The 17,831-nt window shown below is 38.8% G+C and overlaps 1 protein-coding gene across 1 annotated transcript; it reads left to right on the forward strand.

Annotated features, from left to right (window-relative positions):
* The first annotated feature begins 372 nt into the window (after nt 1-372).
* On the forward strand, nt 373-16,467 carry hsd3b7 (hydroxy-delta-5-steroid dehydrogenase, 3 beta- and steroid delta-isomerase). Its single transcript, XM_042392261.1, has 6 exons — nt 373-610; nt 5,542-5,697; nt 10,034-10,142; nt 12,716-12,815; nt 13,305-13,467; nt 14,925-16,467. Exons 1-6 carry the CDS (start codon nt 451-453, stop codon nt 15,335-15,337), a joined length of 1,101 nt encoding a protein of 366 aa, XP_042248195.1. The 5' UTR covers nt 373-450; the 3' UTR covers nt 15,338-16,467.
* Nucleotides 16,468-17,831: the final 1,364 nt, after the last annotated feature.

A 17,831-nucleotide genomic window follows, 5' to 3' on the forward strand; every position in this document is an offset into this window, starting at 1 on the left:
AAATTTAAAAAAAAAGCAACAAACAATTTTTAAAACATATAAAATTATTTACTAATGCTTCTTGATTATTATTCTGAACCCTTTTTTGTATTTATTTCCCTACTCATTAAAATGTTTTCGTTTTTACTGAACGTTAAAAGCTTCTTGCACAATCCTTTTACCAAAAAAAAAAACGTTTTTAATTAGATGATGTCTTAAAACGTCTCAATTTGTCGTTGTTTCCAGTAAAGTTGAGGAAAAATCTAAACCAAATGTATTATAATGTGTTAGTCACCTGTTTGGCATATTTAAATAAAGTTGTAAAATTAAAAAAAAAAAAAAAAAGTTGTGGGCTGTCCTCCAGTCTGTGTTTTATTCTCTGGTCCTTGCAGTGCTCCGTCAGTGTTGCTGTTCTCCGTTGTTCAGTCATCGTCGTTTCTGCGCCTGCGCAAAAACTTCTGCATTCGCAGTATGTCTGAAGATCGGCGGGGTCTCGTCTACCTGATCACGGGGGGCTGCGGCTTCCTCGGCAAGCACCTGCTTCGGGTTTTACTGGAGAATGAGGACAACCTGACGGAAATCCGACTGTTTGACAAACACATAGACTCACGTTTGAGCGGACACGGCACAGGTAAGACAAAAAAAAACAAAAAACAAAACAAACTGCAGCTTTGTGTGTTTTTTTGTGGAGGTGATGCTTATGTTTGATATTTAAAAACCAAACTGCATTTTAAAATCCGTTAATTTAACGTTATATCGCATGTTGGCGGCGTTAGATGCCTTTTGAAGATATGACTTGAACAGTTTCTAATGTCATATGATGCTTTCTTCATTTCGGCTTTACTATAAGCTTCCATGGAGCTCTTGCTTCACTGGTATTTCAGCCTTTGTGACTATTTCACAAACTTCCGCGGTGTATTTCATCTTGAAGAGGACCGCAAACATGTTATTTAGCCCCGAGGGGCAATTCCTGATGCAGGCATAGTAATAAAAAACATACAATAGGACATATAAAGACAATAAATAAGAGGAAAACAGTGACTACGTGGCAGAGACAGAACAATACACAACAGTGACAAACAGCAGTAACCATGTAGCAATGTCCAATAATAATAATAAATCTTAAGTCTTAAAGAGATTGGGGGGTATGAGGGGGCTCCACATATACCTACACCTACACCTACCTGTGGCTCCTCCTCACACCTATGGCAGACTATAGGTGTGGAGGTTAAGTTCGGGGGGGAAAGGTGGAGAAGGGGGCCGGGAGCAGCCTCATGCGTGAAGGTTGCCTACCTCTGGTTAATCACTGCTGCAGGGCAGTGCAGATGCCTGCCACATGGCAGCTATGCAGAGGCTCTGTGTGGGACGAAGGGTGGGGTCCTGTGGACCGAGTTATTCGGAGCGAGACCAGAGCCCGGAGGGGGTGGCCTGTGGTTTTTGGAGCAGGTGTTCACTGCACCCTGGAGGCGCTTCTTGTTTTGGATTGTGAGAGAGCTGAAACAGCAAATGAATGAGAAGATTATTGTGCTTTCTGTGAAGGAGATGTAAAATGTAGTGAAGATATTCATGTTTACTCCAAAAGAGTTTAGCTTCCTCAAGAAATACTGACATACATGAATTATGGCTGCATGTTTGGTGAACATCTCCGCGGTCTTGGTGACATTCAGGAGCTGTCACACCTGTTGTGAATATTTTGAGTGATGGTCAGCACCTCAGTGGAGGAAAAAAAAGTGCACACGAGCCTTTGATGTCTTAAAGCTGTTTATTATTTATTATTTATTATAGCTGTATATTATAAACGTTTATTGAAGTACATGATCAAGGAGAACTGAAATAGTGAACATCAAAGATGCTGTCTCTCTCCGTTCTGCCTTTGAAGGTCTGAGTGTTTGTCTTTAACCCAAGCAGATCAGCCTACAATATGAAAAATTAGTCTAATTGGCTCACTAGTTTCTAAACAAGGATTTTACCCGTGTCATTTCAGGACACGTTGCATGGAACTTCAGGTCACTGTCAGCACATTTTGATTTGAATGTCTGGCAATAGAATCTAAGCATCCCCTTATCTGTGTTATCTTAGAAAGCCTCCTCTGACCTTGGCGACCAAAGCAATATTCATTTACCATCTATCAGAGAGGTTTCTGGTTTCCCAAAACATCACAGACAGCTGGAATGTCAAGGAGAGGAGAGGATGCCTCCTTCCTGCCTAAGAATTACAGCGTGACCTCAAAGGTCCAGGCTTGACCCAATGTAACTCAATTTCTAACCTCCTAAAGATGGAAAATTCCAGAACAACACCTTTCCACAAACTCACTAAACATGGGCCCCTGATCTTGGGCAGTAAGCAGAGAAAGGAGCACAGTATCGTCTGCAAACGGATGACAGCTTCTGAGGTCATCTGTAATGGGTGTGGCGACACAGCCCCGGGGTGTTTACTTTAAATTTTATGAATCTTTTCTGGGTGTATGTTGGTGTTGTAATGCCTGTGTCTTCTTCAGTGGTCACTTGCATGCTTACTTTAGGTATAACTGGACTATTTCTCTTATAATCTTGTATTAGACTATGTTAAACTTACTTACTTTGATACACCCCCACTCATAAATAGGCCTACTGTATGTTATTTTGGAGTTATGGATGTTGTGTAACAGTGTAGGCGAACTTATTTGATCTTATCAAGCACTTGTCGACTATTTGAATGAGGCATGAGGAGTGAAAATGATAACTTATGAATAAAGAGATTCAGGTTATTCTTACTATTAATCATTCCTCCTGGCCAAAATCCACAGGCCTCCTTCTGTGCAAGAAAGTATTTAAAAGTGTTTTTCTGAAGCGAACATGAAGTTTCAATCAAGTAGATTCAAGTAGTAGATTTTTCAGTGTTACAGTCTTTTTAGTGCCAAAGTCCCTCTTTTTGTTATACTTCCACTGCAGCTCAACAGGGAAACACAAAGAGGGAATTTGATGCCAGAAAAAAAGACAGTAAAAGTGTCAGATCTCCACTTGATATGACTAACTCACACTGCTGAAGCTTCATATAAGCTTCAGATACACTTTTAAATGTATTTTTGCACTAAATGTGGATTACACTTACACTGAAAGCACATTTGAAGGGGATATTTTAGTAACCAGTATAAACAGGAGAGATGGTTACAGCAGGAAAAATATGCTTCAATGTTTATTTGGGCTCCTGATTGTTGTTTTAAGACCGACATGGAAAATTGCAAACCTGTCATTTAAGTACAGCTGGACTCTTTATCCCTACATAGAAAAAAAAAAAAAAAGGATTCCAGGATAACCAACTCCCAGCTATGTTTCCTGTGTCCGGATAAAGATGTTCACTTCAGTGAATCTTCCGTCATGATGTGACCTTGTTCATTCATTATGTGTCAGTGATTAAGGTCACTGTAACAGTCTGTGGATTACGTAAGTCACACGTAAACGGGATGTAGGTGTGTTATGCTTTCCATGGAAGTCCACACACCTTTAATCTCTGTCATGTGTCATCATTATTTCCTGCCAGCGAAAAACGCCACTAAAAAAAAACTCATCAAAAGTCAAACTGTCTTAGCGAGAAGCCACAAGCAATTCACATAAAAGTAAATCATAATGTACAACAGTACCCTTTTCCCTTCAAAAGAATCGGGAATGCGCTCAACCACAAATTACGCCTTTATCCCACAGAGGAAAATGCTTTGTTTAAGCTCTCATTGAGGGACCAGTGAGCCGTAACTGGAGAGCTCGGTCTCCATAACACCCATTGTAGGCCTCACAGTGCAAGCAAATATGAGATGTGTGTGTGTGTGTGTGTGTGTATGTGTGTGTGTTTCCACTAATTAGAGGCCAGTGGCAGCATCTGTAATTAAACCGCTCACAGTTTGTAGTTAGTGAGGTTACATATGGGAATGCAGACTTGAGAAGGAGTGTTTGTTGTATTGCGACAGAATCTCTGACTCAACATTCAAAAGTCCAGTTCTGCAGGACTCCGCCTGCCCTCGTTATCTGCCAAGGTAATGTCAAGGTAAAGCAGAGTGCGAGACCTTGATATATGATGACGATGCTAAAAGTTGTTGCCACGATGAAAAACGTTCATGGAAGCACACATAGACTTTGCCTGGCGTGAGGAAGAGTTGGGCATATCTACCATAAATACTGTGAGATGGTTGAAACATTGCAAACCCAATGTCGGTGGTGGAAAGTACATTTACTCATTTAAGTACTGCACTTAAGGACAGTTTTGAGGTACTTGAGTATTTTCTGCTACTTTATACTTCCGCTCCACTGCATTTCAGAGGGAAATATTGTACTTTCTACTCCACTACATTTATCTGACAGCTTAAGTTACTTTTCAGGTGAAGATTTGACACAATGGATAATATAACAAGCTTTTAAAATACAACACATTGTTTAAGATGAAACCAGTGGTTTCCAACCCTTTTTTGGCTTTTGACGTCTTATAAAAAGCAGTGTGTAATCAGGGTCACATTTCAGATGTTTATGAGTTGTTAACAGCTCCACCAAATAGTGATTTTTTCCCTCTAAATTTCTCAAATGCTTTCATTTCAGTAGACGTTCAAATGATCCAATATTTCACCAGAAATCAAAGATTAGAGAAAAAGTCCAAAAACTGAAAACAGATTTGTGTATCAGAAGTTTGTTTTTTCTTCTTTCCTCTCACGTTAATCATCTCATGACCCCTCAGATTTATCTGCTGACCCTTTGGAGGGGCCCGACCTCCAGCAGCTACAACAGTAACATGCTGCTCTAACACTGATGCTTCACTATTAATAATCTAATGATGTCATATATAATAATATATCAGTCAGAGGGACCAAACCACTACTTTTACTGCAATACTTTAACTACATCAAGCTGATAATACTTATGTACTTTTACTTAAGTAAATTTTTCATGCAGGACTTTTACTTGTAATAGATTATTTTTACAAGGCTTTGACTTAAGTAAAGGATCTGAATACTTCTTCCACCGCTGCCCAATGCACAATAAACAGTATTTGTATATGTTATCATTCTGGACTCGCTCTGGACTTCGTCCTCTCATTTATCTTTTTCCTTTTATACAGTTGTTATTTTACTTAAATTGGGGCTCAAAGACATCAAATTTTATTTCAGTGTTGACACCTGCTGTGTTGCTGTGACAGTAAGGCTCTTGAAATGTATCATCCCACAGACATTTTGCAATATAATTTCTACCAAGGGAGCTGTATGACATTTGATTTACAAGATGTTTGCATAAATGTGTTTAGTACTTGAACTTATTTGGTATTTAACTAAATAAACCAAAAACACATGTGCATGTCTGGGTGTTTTATCTCTAAAATGTTGCTCTGTAACATTCCCAGAAGAGATGCTGCACCACAAATAGTCGTAAAGATGATCTCAGACTTGACACAGATAATTGGCAGTGTTATTGTCAGATAAAGTCAAATGGAGGTTTTGAACTTAGTTTCTCACATTCTTGGATTCCTTTGTAGAGTTCTTAGGAATATAACCCTTATCTGAGTACTGCATGGTTTTGACTTTGTGTTTTCCTGCCTCTTTCTCAGAGTTGAAAAAGGTGGTGGTCATCCAGGGAGACATCACAGACTACAGCAGCGTGTCGGAGGCCTGTAGCGGGGCAGATGTCGTCATCCATACAGCCAGCTTGGTGGACGTTTGGCACAAAGTGCCGGAGGCCCTCATCTACTCTGTCAACGTCACAGGTGAGGCATGAAGGAAGCTGTGATCGCTCCCTCGATGATAAAAGGGAAAAGGGATGAGGAAGAAACAAGCGAAGTGTGATTCCGCTGGAAAACCGCCCAAAACTGGGGGGAAACCAACCAACACCTCATGCTCTGATGATTTTCAAGAGCAAGTCTACACACATGATCTCAAAAATGGTGGCCACGATGAAGTTAGACTGACAAATGCATGTTTTTTTGGGTTTTTTTGCTGAAAAATTGATTTCTGGTGTTTCGTCTTGATACTCAAACCTGGATCAAGGGCCAGTTTTCATCACATATTTCATTATTTGGAAGCATTTTTATGAATTAATGGTTCATTTGAAGGTCTAATGTATCGCAGTTTCTCCTTCGATTTGAAAATATCTGGTCCTGCTTTTAACCGCCTAATCGTATTCGTGTGGGTTTGTCACATGATTGTATAATTGCCGTTTCAGAGGCTTTCTCCCACCCTGACAAGAATCCAGCTTTCACGGATGCACCACATGTTTCCATTTTGATTTGAACAAAATCAAGTACAAGCTAATTTCATGTAATTCAGAGGCAGTTCCCCCACAAAATGTCAGGATTGCCTTTATCTATGAGGTCAGACTTTCGTTATCAACCCATTACACAGTCCCTCCCTTTTCGAGGAATATAATTACGCTGCTGTTAACTGTAACTGTAATTGTGGCTAAATATAGTCAACCTTATTAAAGGTTATGTCATGTTGAAACCTGTGAGATGCTGTCAGACTGAAGTGGCACTTTTACGTAGGTGACTGAGTCGAGAGTATTTGTTGGTGTGTTTGTGTGGTTGTCACAGTCAGTTTGTGTTATTTGGTACAAGCTGGTGTTTACTACCATCAAAATCATCAAAATCCGGCTAATAGAGAAGTCAACCACTGGCCTATTTTAGCAGTATCACATGACCTAGAGCCCTAAAATAACAACAACAACAACACAAAGTACAGCCTCAAAAAGGAACAGAGTTAAATTAACAGATGAAAATTATAAGGTTCACAAATGTAGTGTTTATACAAGGTTGCTGTTGATGCCTCCACGTGCTGTTGAGCATACTGGATTGTGGGGCTGCGACTAACGGTTATTTATCTATTAATCTGAGCTGTTTGGTCCATAAAATGCCAGAAAACGGAGGAGTAACAGTAACAGGAGAAAATAGGGCATAATGGGGGAGTATTTTTAGCTGATTCATTACCAGCAGAGGGTCAGTTTCAGTGTCACTGCCTCAAAATAAACTGTCAGTATGCATTTGTGGTGATATAGGAACAGTGCTGCAGACAGAATGGCTCACATAGATGTGTTTTTAATAGCGTTTGGATAACACTTGTGCTCTTTTGACACAGAGGAATAAGATGTATCAGGCTCATGGGATGTGTTGACAATAAGAAAAACAATATCACCAGACTTAAACTTTAAAACATGTGGCCAGGAAAGACTGACGCTTATTTGTCTGAATTCCTGAAATATCTCTAGTCATGAGCTGCACAGGACTTTGGAAAAACTGTAATGAGGTTTTATGGGAAACAACATGTCAAGTGCTTTTGATGAAATTAAAAGTGGTGTTTTATTGGTGCGAGTTTAATCAAATCTAGACCCTGGACTGAGGAACGCTGTTCACATTAATATAATTAGTGACGAAAGCAGTCTACATATTCGGTGTCTGTCTTGAGTTTAAGTTCATGTGTAATGGTTAGTCTGCAGTGATTCAGCAAACAGACAAAAGACTTTTGTGAGCTGTAAGCTGAGAACAAGCTGTGACCTTTTTCAAATAGTTTTACCCGAAACAAGGGTAGGTCAGATATCATTAGGGTTGCTCGGATTGAATGAATAGCTTGCTCACATCCGTCTGAACGTAATGCATTGTTTGAATCACCAGAAATCCTCTCCGCTGAGTAAAACTCTCATTGTTCACATAGTGAATTACTTTCATGGTTCTTTTTGTTTCTTATGGTCAACTAATCTCAGGTGCAGAACCAAACCACCACCCCTGTGCCGTAGACCTCCGTTGTTGTCCAAAAACTATTTAAAACACATGAATGAGTCACCACAATGCACTGGCTGACATGTTCCTTAACCCTGAAGAATTTGGGCACGTTACTTCATTTGGAAACGGCTCCAAAGAATAATAACAGCGATTGTGTTTCCAGGCTCAGGAGAGTAGTTCTGTGTAAGGCAGACACCACTGAGCATGTGCAGGAACGCGGTTCTGTTTAGAGAGCTGTGCTAGCTTGTTTTGCTACATATCACAACCTCTTGACTTTGTACTACATTGTTAATTTAACAAAGGACTTCAGTACACAGAACTGCTCTCCTGAGACTGAAAATGTGTCTGGAGCCAAAAACTGACATGACCAAACTCGTTGTGGTGAAGGAACATGTCACTCAGTGCAGTGCGGTGATTCATTCATGTGTTTTTAATACTTTTTTGAACAACAACAACAGAGGTCTACAGCACAGAGGAATAAGATGTATCAGGCTTTGGATACGCACACAGTACTTGTTAAGTAGAGCAGTTCCTTGTGTTTTGGCTCTGCATCTGAGATTTGTTGACACTAAGAAAAATATATCATCAGTCATATCCTTTTTTAAGGTTTGTCCGCCCATGTAAAGCCATTAGAAAGTCAAGGAATGATTCTGACCTCTGTTTCACTTAAGAGAAGAGGGTGGTTCAGTATAGCTTCCTCCAGCTGAGAAATGTGAGAATCAGATATGGTTTTCCCCCTCGTGCTGCTTATTTTCCCCTTGATAAAGATTTTCCTTATCACTTCATGTTTCTGATTACCATTGACTCCCTCTTCTTCAGTATCGGAGACACAAACTAACAGTCTAAAAGTTGCATGAACTGCATATCATACTGCACAAAGGAAATGATTTCCAGATAGTTAAAATTTATTTTAATGATTATTATGTCCTGTTTTTTCTGGCCCTCAGTTCAAGTATGTACCAGAAACCATACCAGTGTTATGCCTCACATCCACAAACACAACACTCAAGAAGACAAAAGACGGCTGACTTATTCAATCATAAGAGCCTTCAGGGCACTGAAGTGTACTTGAAAGACTGGTTTTATCTTGCCAAACTCTATTTTTAAAAGCACTTCCATGAGGCCTTTTATGGTTACAATCCTTTATCAGTTAATTGTATTTAATGGTTTTTCTGTAAAGCCCCTGTGAGAACATATCTTTTTTGACTACTACTATATACTTTGATTTTATTTATTCACTATTAGTCGCAGTCTATTACTTTCGGATCTTGGGAATAGATTCTGGTTTTCTTTTGGCAGCTCTCAAAACAAATCTAGGTTATTCAAATGTTCAGTTTTATTGATTTATCTTCCTATTAACTCAAAAGTTATAAGTTATATATATACAGTTTAAATCAGACAAAACATACAATAATGCATTCTCTAGTAGTATTACGCTGCATTATGCGCAATAATCGTATCGTTCTGCATTTTTATTATCAGGTGTTTTTATGCAGGTTTTCTGTGCAGACGTGGATGTCCGTTTTGACACGGCTACTGCACGGATGAGATACCCCAGACATTGCTGATCCCAGATAACATGTTAAAGATTAAATTACTTCTCGGAACAGATTCCAGCACGCTCATTTTAATCCTCTGCCAAACTTGACCAGACGTAATGATGTATCCTGTGAACTCTGTTTCCCTAACTTCCCCTCTCTCTTTGACCAAATTACTTAAACTTCTGCCTACCTAACGAGGCCTTTTGTAAAAGTATGACATACAATTATTAGGAGTCATCTGTCTCTACTGAATGACCACATTTCTTTCCACCACGTGCCGCTTCTTCAGTAATAGAGACCAGATTTATGGGCGCAAAGCAAAACTTACTTTCTTCCTTGTATCTGCTAAACAGGGGCACACATGGATCGCATTCCTTTTAAATTAATTTCCTGTTGTTCTTCCTCCTGCGCTTACAATTTCAAGACCTTTTTCGTGGTATGATATTTCCGAGTGGCTCAGGAGTGTCGTCCGCCAATCGGGAAGGTCGGAAGGTTCAATTCCTGGCTCCTACAGTCTGAGTATCGAAGTGTCCTCGGGCAAGATACTGAACCCCAAATTGCTCCAATGTGTGTGAATGTTTGTGAATGGTTAGTTCCCTCGAATGGGCAGGTTTACCCATTAAGCATATGAATGTGTTTAGTCTTTTGTGTTTAGTTTTATTCATTTAGTTTCAGAAGTGCATTTAAAACTTTGGCTCTGTGAAACCTAAAGAGGTCTTGATGCAATCCGACTATATCAAAGATCCCAGCTGCCTTCATAACTTCAATGATTCTGTTTTCTATCTTGTCAGGAACAGAGAATGTGATCAACGCCTGTGTGGAGAACAGCATCCAGCATCTGATCTACACCAGCAGTATGGAAGTGATCGGACCCAACATCAAGGGAGACCATTTTATCAGGTGAAGCTCGAAAAAACATGCTCGTTTCTGAACCCTTTTTTTTAAATTATTTTTTTTAAATTCAGCACACCAAGTGACCCCATGTGCAATCCAAGTGTTTTCCTCCCTGATTCCACATGGATGCACTTTCAAATTTTAAATATCCACTAGCTCTTTCATTTGTATTTCTCTGGTCTCCATCTTGTATCCGTTCTTTTTTTTTTTCATCTCTGGAATTCACCATCACGAAAAAAAACACAAGGTCTGTACAAAACAGATATTATCACTTGTATGTAAAAGTACATAACACACAGTGCACGAGTCGTTCAGAGGAACTTTTTATCTTTCCCGTGTCGTCATATTTTCTCTCTGAATAACATACCAGACAGACTCATGCAAAACATTACAGACAGGTTATGTAATGTTGCTCCTGCCGTACATGTATCACCATGTCTGGAAACCTCAGACATAACCACCACTTACCAGTTGTAATTATGTAAAAACAGTCCTGCTTCTCAGTTTCATTGACTAAAAGACAAGTTGATTATGACTAATCCTCCTTGTGTAACACTTGCAACTAGTTTCCCCTACAAGGACCTGTGGCACCAGCCCATAGTTGTTGACATTTAGAAAAATGGTGTTTCTAGATATTGACTGTCTCTGGGGACGTCTGCGGTAGTTGAGCAGGGAGTGACTCCTGTTCTTTCTGGAATAATAGAAGAATGTTTCGAGGAAAAGATCTCACAAGGGGAAAAAAAACAAAAGCAAAACAGAAACATTCATGCAACAGTAGAAACTGAGATGACAAACAAAGTTCACGCCTGCCGAGGTGAGTCACGACCACATGGTTATGGCTCAGTTACGTTGTCGCCAAGCCCTTTGTTTATTTACGCCAGTAATAGGGAGCGATGTGACATAAGCGCTCTTCATGCGTCAGTTAGAGGAACCAGCTCTTGTATTCTGATCGACAGCCAGTTTTTTCTCAATGTTTTAACTTTGCGGTGGCAACTAACTGATTATTTTCATTATCGGTTAATCTGTTGATAGTTTGTTTGTTTGGTCCATAAAACAACAGAAAATGGTGAAAAATGTCATTCACTGTTTCCCAAAAAGTTTTCCAAAGCCCATAATGATGTCATCAAATGTCAAGGATGTTTAGTCTACTATCACAGTCAAGACTGAATAAAACAGTGATTCACATTGGAGAAGCTGAAATAAGAGAAATTTGGACATTTATTTCTTAAAAAAAAAAAAAAAAAGCTCAAATCAACCAACTGATTAATCACCGCAGCTCTAGTTTTAGTTAATTTTCTATAACTTTATGTTTACATGAACTAAATTTAAAAAGCATGCTGCAAACTTTTAGATGTTTGCCTCAGCCAGGAGAGGTTATGTTATGTAGTTTTTACTAGTTAGCAGTATATTTCAAAAACTTGGTAACTGATTTAAATAATAAATAAATGTGCAGATCCAGTAGTCTTCTAAAGCGTATCTTAGCATTGCAAGATAGCCTTTATTTAGTGCACTATTCTCTCATAATCTAGCACATCATATAATTGTTGTTCACTATATCTATATGGTGCACATCTGGATACAAATACGGTCTAAAAAAAATGTTTATTTTTTATATTACAGTTATCCTTTTGGTCTTTTTCATGTCCTTGGTGGATTACGTGCTCTGTGGGGGCTTTCCACTTCAATGCAGCCATTGACAGCCATTGTTTTCCAGATATTTTACCATAGTATGAAAATGGGTAATCCATCACAGTGAACATTTATTTGTTGCACATAGCTACATTAATACTGTGTGGTAATGCTTTGTGCAGATAGTCTGTTCTGTGTTATCTACCATGCAACAATCATGGTCTTTTAAAGCAAGTTGGACGTCTCTGAAAGTTTATTTTTCACACTGTACGGAAAACAAAGGCTGTTCATAAAGATGTTAAAACAAAAGATAGTGTTTGAAAGATGGGGAGCAGTACAGTAAATGGGTTAATACAAAAAACAGCTGTGTAATCCTTTAGACAGGAGAGAGTGTGAGTTGAATGCCAAAAGGCAAGCAGGAGATTTTAAAAACAAAAAACCAAAAAAAAAAAATCTTTGTTGAGCCAGCGACTATCCGCCATGACCAACAACATAATTCCAGATGGTGCGTGTGTGTGCTTGTTTGCCAGTTTCTGAGTTTGTGTGTATTTGCATTTCTATTCACACATTTTATAGCTACAGCTGCACCTCAAAAGAATATTTGGCATTTTCTCTCTCTCTCTCTCTCTCTCTCTCTCTCTCTCTCTCTCCGTTAACATCAGTACAGGATCAGCTCACACTCTCTTTCGCTGCTGCTCTAGTTGGAATTTGAAATAGCAACCAACGGAGAGATGAAAGCTGCAGAAAATATGCAGAGACACCACCTTGAAATGTGATTTTTTTTTTTTTTAAACCGTGTCCAGCTCTCTCCCTCGCTGTCTGTGCAAGTTGCCTCTCTGAGCTGCAGTTGTCCTCACAAAAACATTCCTTTCATACATGCACGGTGAGGTTAAGTAAATAGTACTTTATCCACAGTGCTGCTCTCTGACTGTTTGACTCTCTCTGTACAGGGGTAACGAAGATACACCTTACAACGTGTGCCACGCCATGGCTTATCCCAAGAGCAAGGCGAAGGCAGAGAAAATTGTGCTGGAAGCTAATGGAACCAAGGTACGAGAGGTTTTACGCTTTATATAAGCTCACATTGTCATACTTTTATATTTACAGTTTTGAGAGCAGTAATATTCTTGTAACCAAAACTAAACTGTTGCAGATGTTTAAAAGCACATTTTAACTGTGGAGTTAAAGAAATAGAGAAAAGAAAGAAGTTGTAATAAGAACCATTGATCGATATCACACTCATCAATGCTGTCAGAGGACTGTCAGATTGTGCTTGTTGTATTAGCTTGTTGGCAATTGGGGTAACACAATCTGAAAAATGCAAATGTTTGATTTATATTTCTAGGTCAGATTCTGGGAATTTATTGTGAAACATCACCACAAAATACCAAATAATCCCTCCGGAGCTTCACTGCGGTGCCGCTCTGGCTTTCCAAACTCTACAGAGATCTTTCAGCTGTTTTGTGTGAGATGTTTTTTATTTTGTTGACCTCCTTCTCGATTCTTAACACCCATCTCCTGGTTCTGTCTCCTGCTCAGGTGAAGGATGGAAAGCGTCTGTACACGTGCTCTCTAAGGCCGACGGGGATCTACGGCGAGGGGCACGAGCTCATTAGGGATTTCTACAAGAACGGTGCAGAAAGGAGAGGCTTGATTATCGGGGGCGTCCCGGACAGCACTGAACATGGACGAGTCTATGCTGGTGAGTTTAAGGTTACTGGGTTTATGTGTCATGACAACAAATTTAAACATAGTGCCTTAAAGTAGCACATGATTCTGAGCCAACTTCTGTTTTATTTTTAAACCCTGAAAGCAAAGGTTGCGAAGGAGAACCTAATGAAAGGTTCACACGATGACTTGTGTTCACACGAGAGCGAAAAGCAGAAGCACAGTTTTCATGCAAATAAACACTTCCTCTGTATTTCAGAGGAAGTTTTTGTTTGCATTTCATAAATTTTGCAGTGCTGGGAATCCGGACTGTAATCAAAGAAACCTCTGACGCTCTCTTGAGCTCGTGTCAAATGAAAAAGGCGTTGAAATTTGCGAGCTCTCAAGTATTCGTCGCAACATTTCTTCGCTCTTCGTTCATCTTCGTCAGGCAAAGATTCATGTGAACGAGAAACGATTTATATACACAAACAAACGATGACAGCTCCACATATTTGTTTTTGCCTGAGCTTGCAAATTTCAGTGTGGAGACATCATCTCCCTTTTCTTTGTTGCCGTTTGTTGGCTTGCACCTGTATCCAATTAAGGGTTGGATGCATACGCTATCTATAAAACAATCTTGACACTCTGATTTCTTGGTTGCGATAACAATACCCGTTAATTATACGTGAAAGATACGAGCCATGTGCCAGGTTTGCTGCCTCAACACGCTGTTGAGTTTTTGTCATTCTGTCACGTTATTGGCTGTTGCTCGTGACCTTATTAGTAATTACCAATGTTGCAATTGAGTGTCAGTGGTGGCTATTTGGAGCAACTCTAATAATAAAAAATAAAAAAAACCCTAAAAAGCCCCTACAAGTCAGCTCCTTAAAAAAGATCTGCAGCTGATAAGTCTTTACTTTTAGTGCAGTAGATGCTGTAGAGTCAAGGATGATGATGTCAGAGTAATGCGGTCAAAGGTAGGAAACAGCTGTGTAAATTTACTCAACGGTTGAACTTTATCACAATTTGTAAAAGTGTGCTGGCACTTGACTCATTCACTCCACGGCCACCATTAGATTTGTCTGACAGAACTTGTTCGTTTTGGAGAACTTGGTGTTATTTTATTTGGACTTTCCAGCAGCTCTCAGTGTACTTTTATCTAATCTTTCATCTTATTTCTCTTCTCTCTCTCCTTTTTAAAAAAAAATTGTAAATACATATTTCATAATCTAATTGTCTTCTGTGTTGCCACCCACTGTGTTGCTGTGTATGTGACAATAAACACTCTTGAATCTTGAATTTGATGTCAAACAAATGTACAAGAAGATTAACACACAATTACACGATTATTATTTACTCGGATGCATTTTACTGCTGACACTTTTGAAGTCATGGATGTTTATTTCCTGCAAGTATTTTCCCACTGTCTTATTTCTACCGCAGTTAAGGGTTTGGGTGCTTTTTCCATAATTCACTCTTAATACTCACTGACTTTGTTTGTGTCGCTAGGCAACGTGGCATGGATGCACGTACTTGCAGCCCGTGCCCTGAGGGAACGCCCGCAAACAGTCGGAGGCGAGGCTTTCTTCTGCTACGATGATTCACCCTACAAGAGTTACGAGGATTTCAACATGCTGTTCCTCTCCACTTTTAACTTCAGAAGGGTGCGCATGCCCTTCACGGTGCTCTGGTTCCTCGCCATGGTTAACGACATACTCCGTTGGATACTAAGCCCCATTTACAACTACACGCCTTTGCTGAACAGTTACACCTTGGCCGTGGCCAGCACTTCGTTCACGGTGCGCACGGAGAAAGCCCTGCGCCACTTCCAGTACCGTCCCCTGTACGACTGGGACCAGTGCCGAGAGCGCACGCAGAAATGGGTCGACACGTTTCCTCTGGAGAACTCCAAAGACTCCTAAAGTGAACTCAAGTGCTGCAACGCGCATCAGAAGCTGCTATCGTATGTAGTCACGCAGGAACCCCGAGTATAGACGTGTAAACGGAGCAACCTGCTGTTAGGTGACAAACATTTAATTCCAACTGTAATTCAGTGAGCTTCATGGAAATATAAGAACAGCATATACGTACATACAGAATGATATAAACTGTTGCTAATAAACATTTAATCATTCAATCACAGGTTGAAAAATTGACCTGTGTGCTGAAGTGCTTTTATAATATTCCAAGTGATATTTTAGCGTTGCAGCAGTCATTTCTGCCTGCAAACTATCAAAAAGGGTATCTCGTACCACTAACTGAAAAATTCTCATGAAACAAACAAAAAAATGCAATATTTATCACTGAAATGTAGCTGTGTTTTAATTCTACTACTTAGTTTTTTTTGTAGTATTTAGGATACATTTTAAATTCAACAACAAAATTATATTTTTATGAACTTTTCAGAGCACAAATTCCAAAGACAAGTTCAAGTTCCTAAGACAAGATGATTTGTAAGATGGTTTGTAAAAAAAAGAAAAAGTGAAAGGATGTAAAAACAGCCGAGTAGCGAGAATATCAAAGATGGAAATGTAGTTTTGAAAAGATGCTTTTTTTTTTCCAAGTGGATTTAAAGAAGACTTTTTAAAAATATGACACTGATTTTCTCCGTTGAGGTGCTAATCACAGAGAGAGATTCGTGCAAATCCGTTACTACTGCATTTGTTATATTGTGTTTATAGCTGAAGTGTAAACACAATTAAATTATTTGTTAAGCTGATATTAACAGCTTTGTTAAATAATTTACGATTAATAATTGGATTCCACTGGATTCAGTAGTAGTAGTAGTTTTTTTTTTGTTTTTTTGTTTACCACCATTGATTGTATTGGATTGTAGCTTTTTGTTTAGACTATGCCTTTAGCATTTAGATGTGAACTATTTCTACACCAGAGATTGTGTAACATCAGCATTTGCACCTTTTTATGTACTAAGACAAGTGTAAACACAATTTACAAGCATTAACTACATGTATATGGACTTTAGACTTGTATTATTAATATCATATTTTGTGTCTCCTAATTTAAATGATGTTTTTATAATGAGTGTTAAGATTGTCATGTATAGTTTTTAATTTTTAAATAAAGATTATTTAATATATTCTACTTGGTTTTTCTCATTGTCAGGGAGGGGCTCCTCTTCCCTTTCGTTTCGTCGTACATCATAATGAAACTGTCTACCGCCTGGAGACCTAAATAGCAACATCGATCAATCTCTGGGTTTGTTTAAATGTGCACATTCCCTTACCATTACAACAGTGTTACTGGGAGTATTCCTCTTTTGGATTACCATGGGGATGCAGAACTACCGCAATGCATAGCACCTAGTCCCTCAGTACTATTGTGGAAACTTGTCGTCAGACTCTATAACAACCAGCTGGATGGCATATTTGTATGAGTAATCCTAAGCAAATGGGAGTTCCCTCTCAGAATAAGTCATTGTTGTTGCCCTGGTGTTCCCCATTTTTGGTGTTTTTTTTTCCATGGTGATCTGCACAACATTTAAATGCCTTCTGTTATGAAAGTGAATGTTTATAAATGACTCACAATGCCCAAACCAAACAAAAACATATGGGGATGTGGGGCTTTTGTAATATTGATTCTGGTTTTGTCTGCTAACCTAGACCTAAAAGCAAAATACGGGTGCATCGGAGAGTTTTTGCAGACATAACATCAGTGGCTACTGCCTATGCTTGATACCAATGGTCTGATTGCCAATATGATATGAAACCTGTCTTGATATCTTTGTGGGAATCAATTTCAGTTTTAAATCATTGTGGTGAGGACATTTCTCCATTGTGAGGACGTCATGGCTGGTCATCTCTACTTCTAAAGGTGTTTTAAGGGTTAAGACTTGGTTTTAGGGTTGTGGTTAGATTTAGATTTAGGTTTAGGTTAGGATGAGGGTTAGAGGGCCCTCACAAGTATAGAAAGACAAACATGTTGGTGTGAGTACTTTAAATACATGTGTGTCTCTCTCCGTCTTGTTTCCTACCTCTATACTGTCCAATAAAGGCAAAAAAATGCCAAATAACTTCAAATTAAAACTTAAAATACACATGTTTTGGACAGTGGTGAAAACTACACTTACTCAAGTATTGTACCTACTTGTTTACTCGATTACTTATATTTAATACTACTTTATACTTCTACTACACTATATTTCAGCGGGAAAAGATGTACTTTTTACTCAACTACGTTTTATTTTACTGCCATTAGTTACTTTGCAGATTAACATTTTACATACATTACCAACAGACTGTATGATCAGTATATAACATATGATATACTGTATATTACTAGTATAAAATGCAATAGATTCTTTATATGTATTATTAAACATCACTTTATAAAATACTTCAACTCAAGCAGCTACAACATTAAAATGCTGTTTACATCATTAATAATACAATCATAAAA

Source organism: Thunnus maccoyii, chromosome 18 (assembly GCF_910596095.1).
Source record: "Thunnus maccoyii chromosome 18, fThuMac1.1, whole genome shotgun sequence".
Lineage (NCBI taxonomy): Eukaryota > Metazoa > Chordata > Actinopteri > Scombriformes > Scombridae > Thunnus > Thunnus maccoyii.

Excerpts from the sequence above, each read along its gene's own strand:
- hsd3b7 (XM_042392261.1), top strand. The coding sequence starts at position 451 with ATGTCTGAAGATCGGCGGGGTCTCGTCTACCTGATCACGGGGGGCTGC. Across the intron at positions 611-5,541 it reads TTTGAGCGGACACGGCACAG|AGTTGAAAAAGGTGGTGGTC; the intron begins GTAAGACAAAAA and ends CCTCTTTCTCAG. Across the intron at positions 13,468-14,924 it reads ACATGGACGAGTCTATGCTG|GCAACGTGGCATGGATGCAC; the intron begins GTGAGTTTAAGG and ends TTGTGTCGCTAG.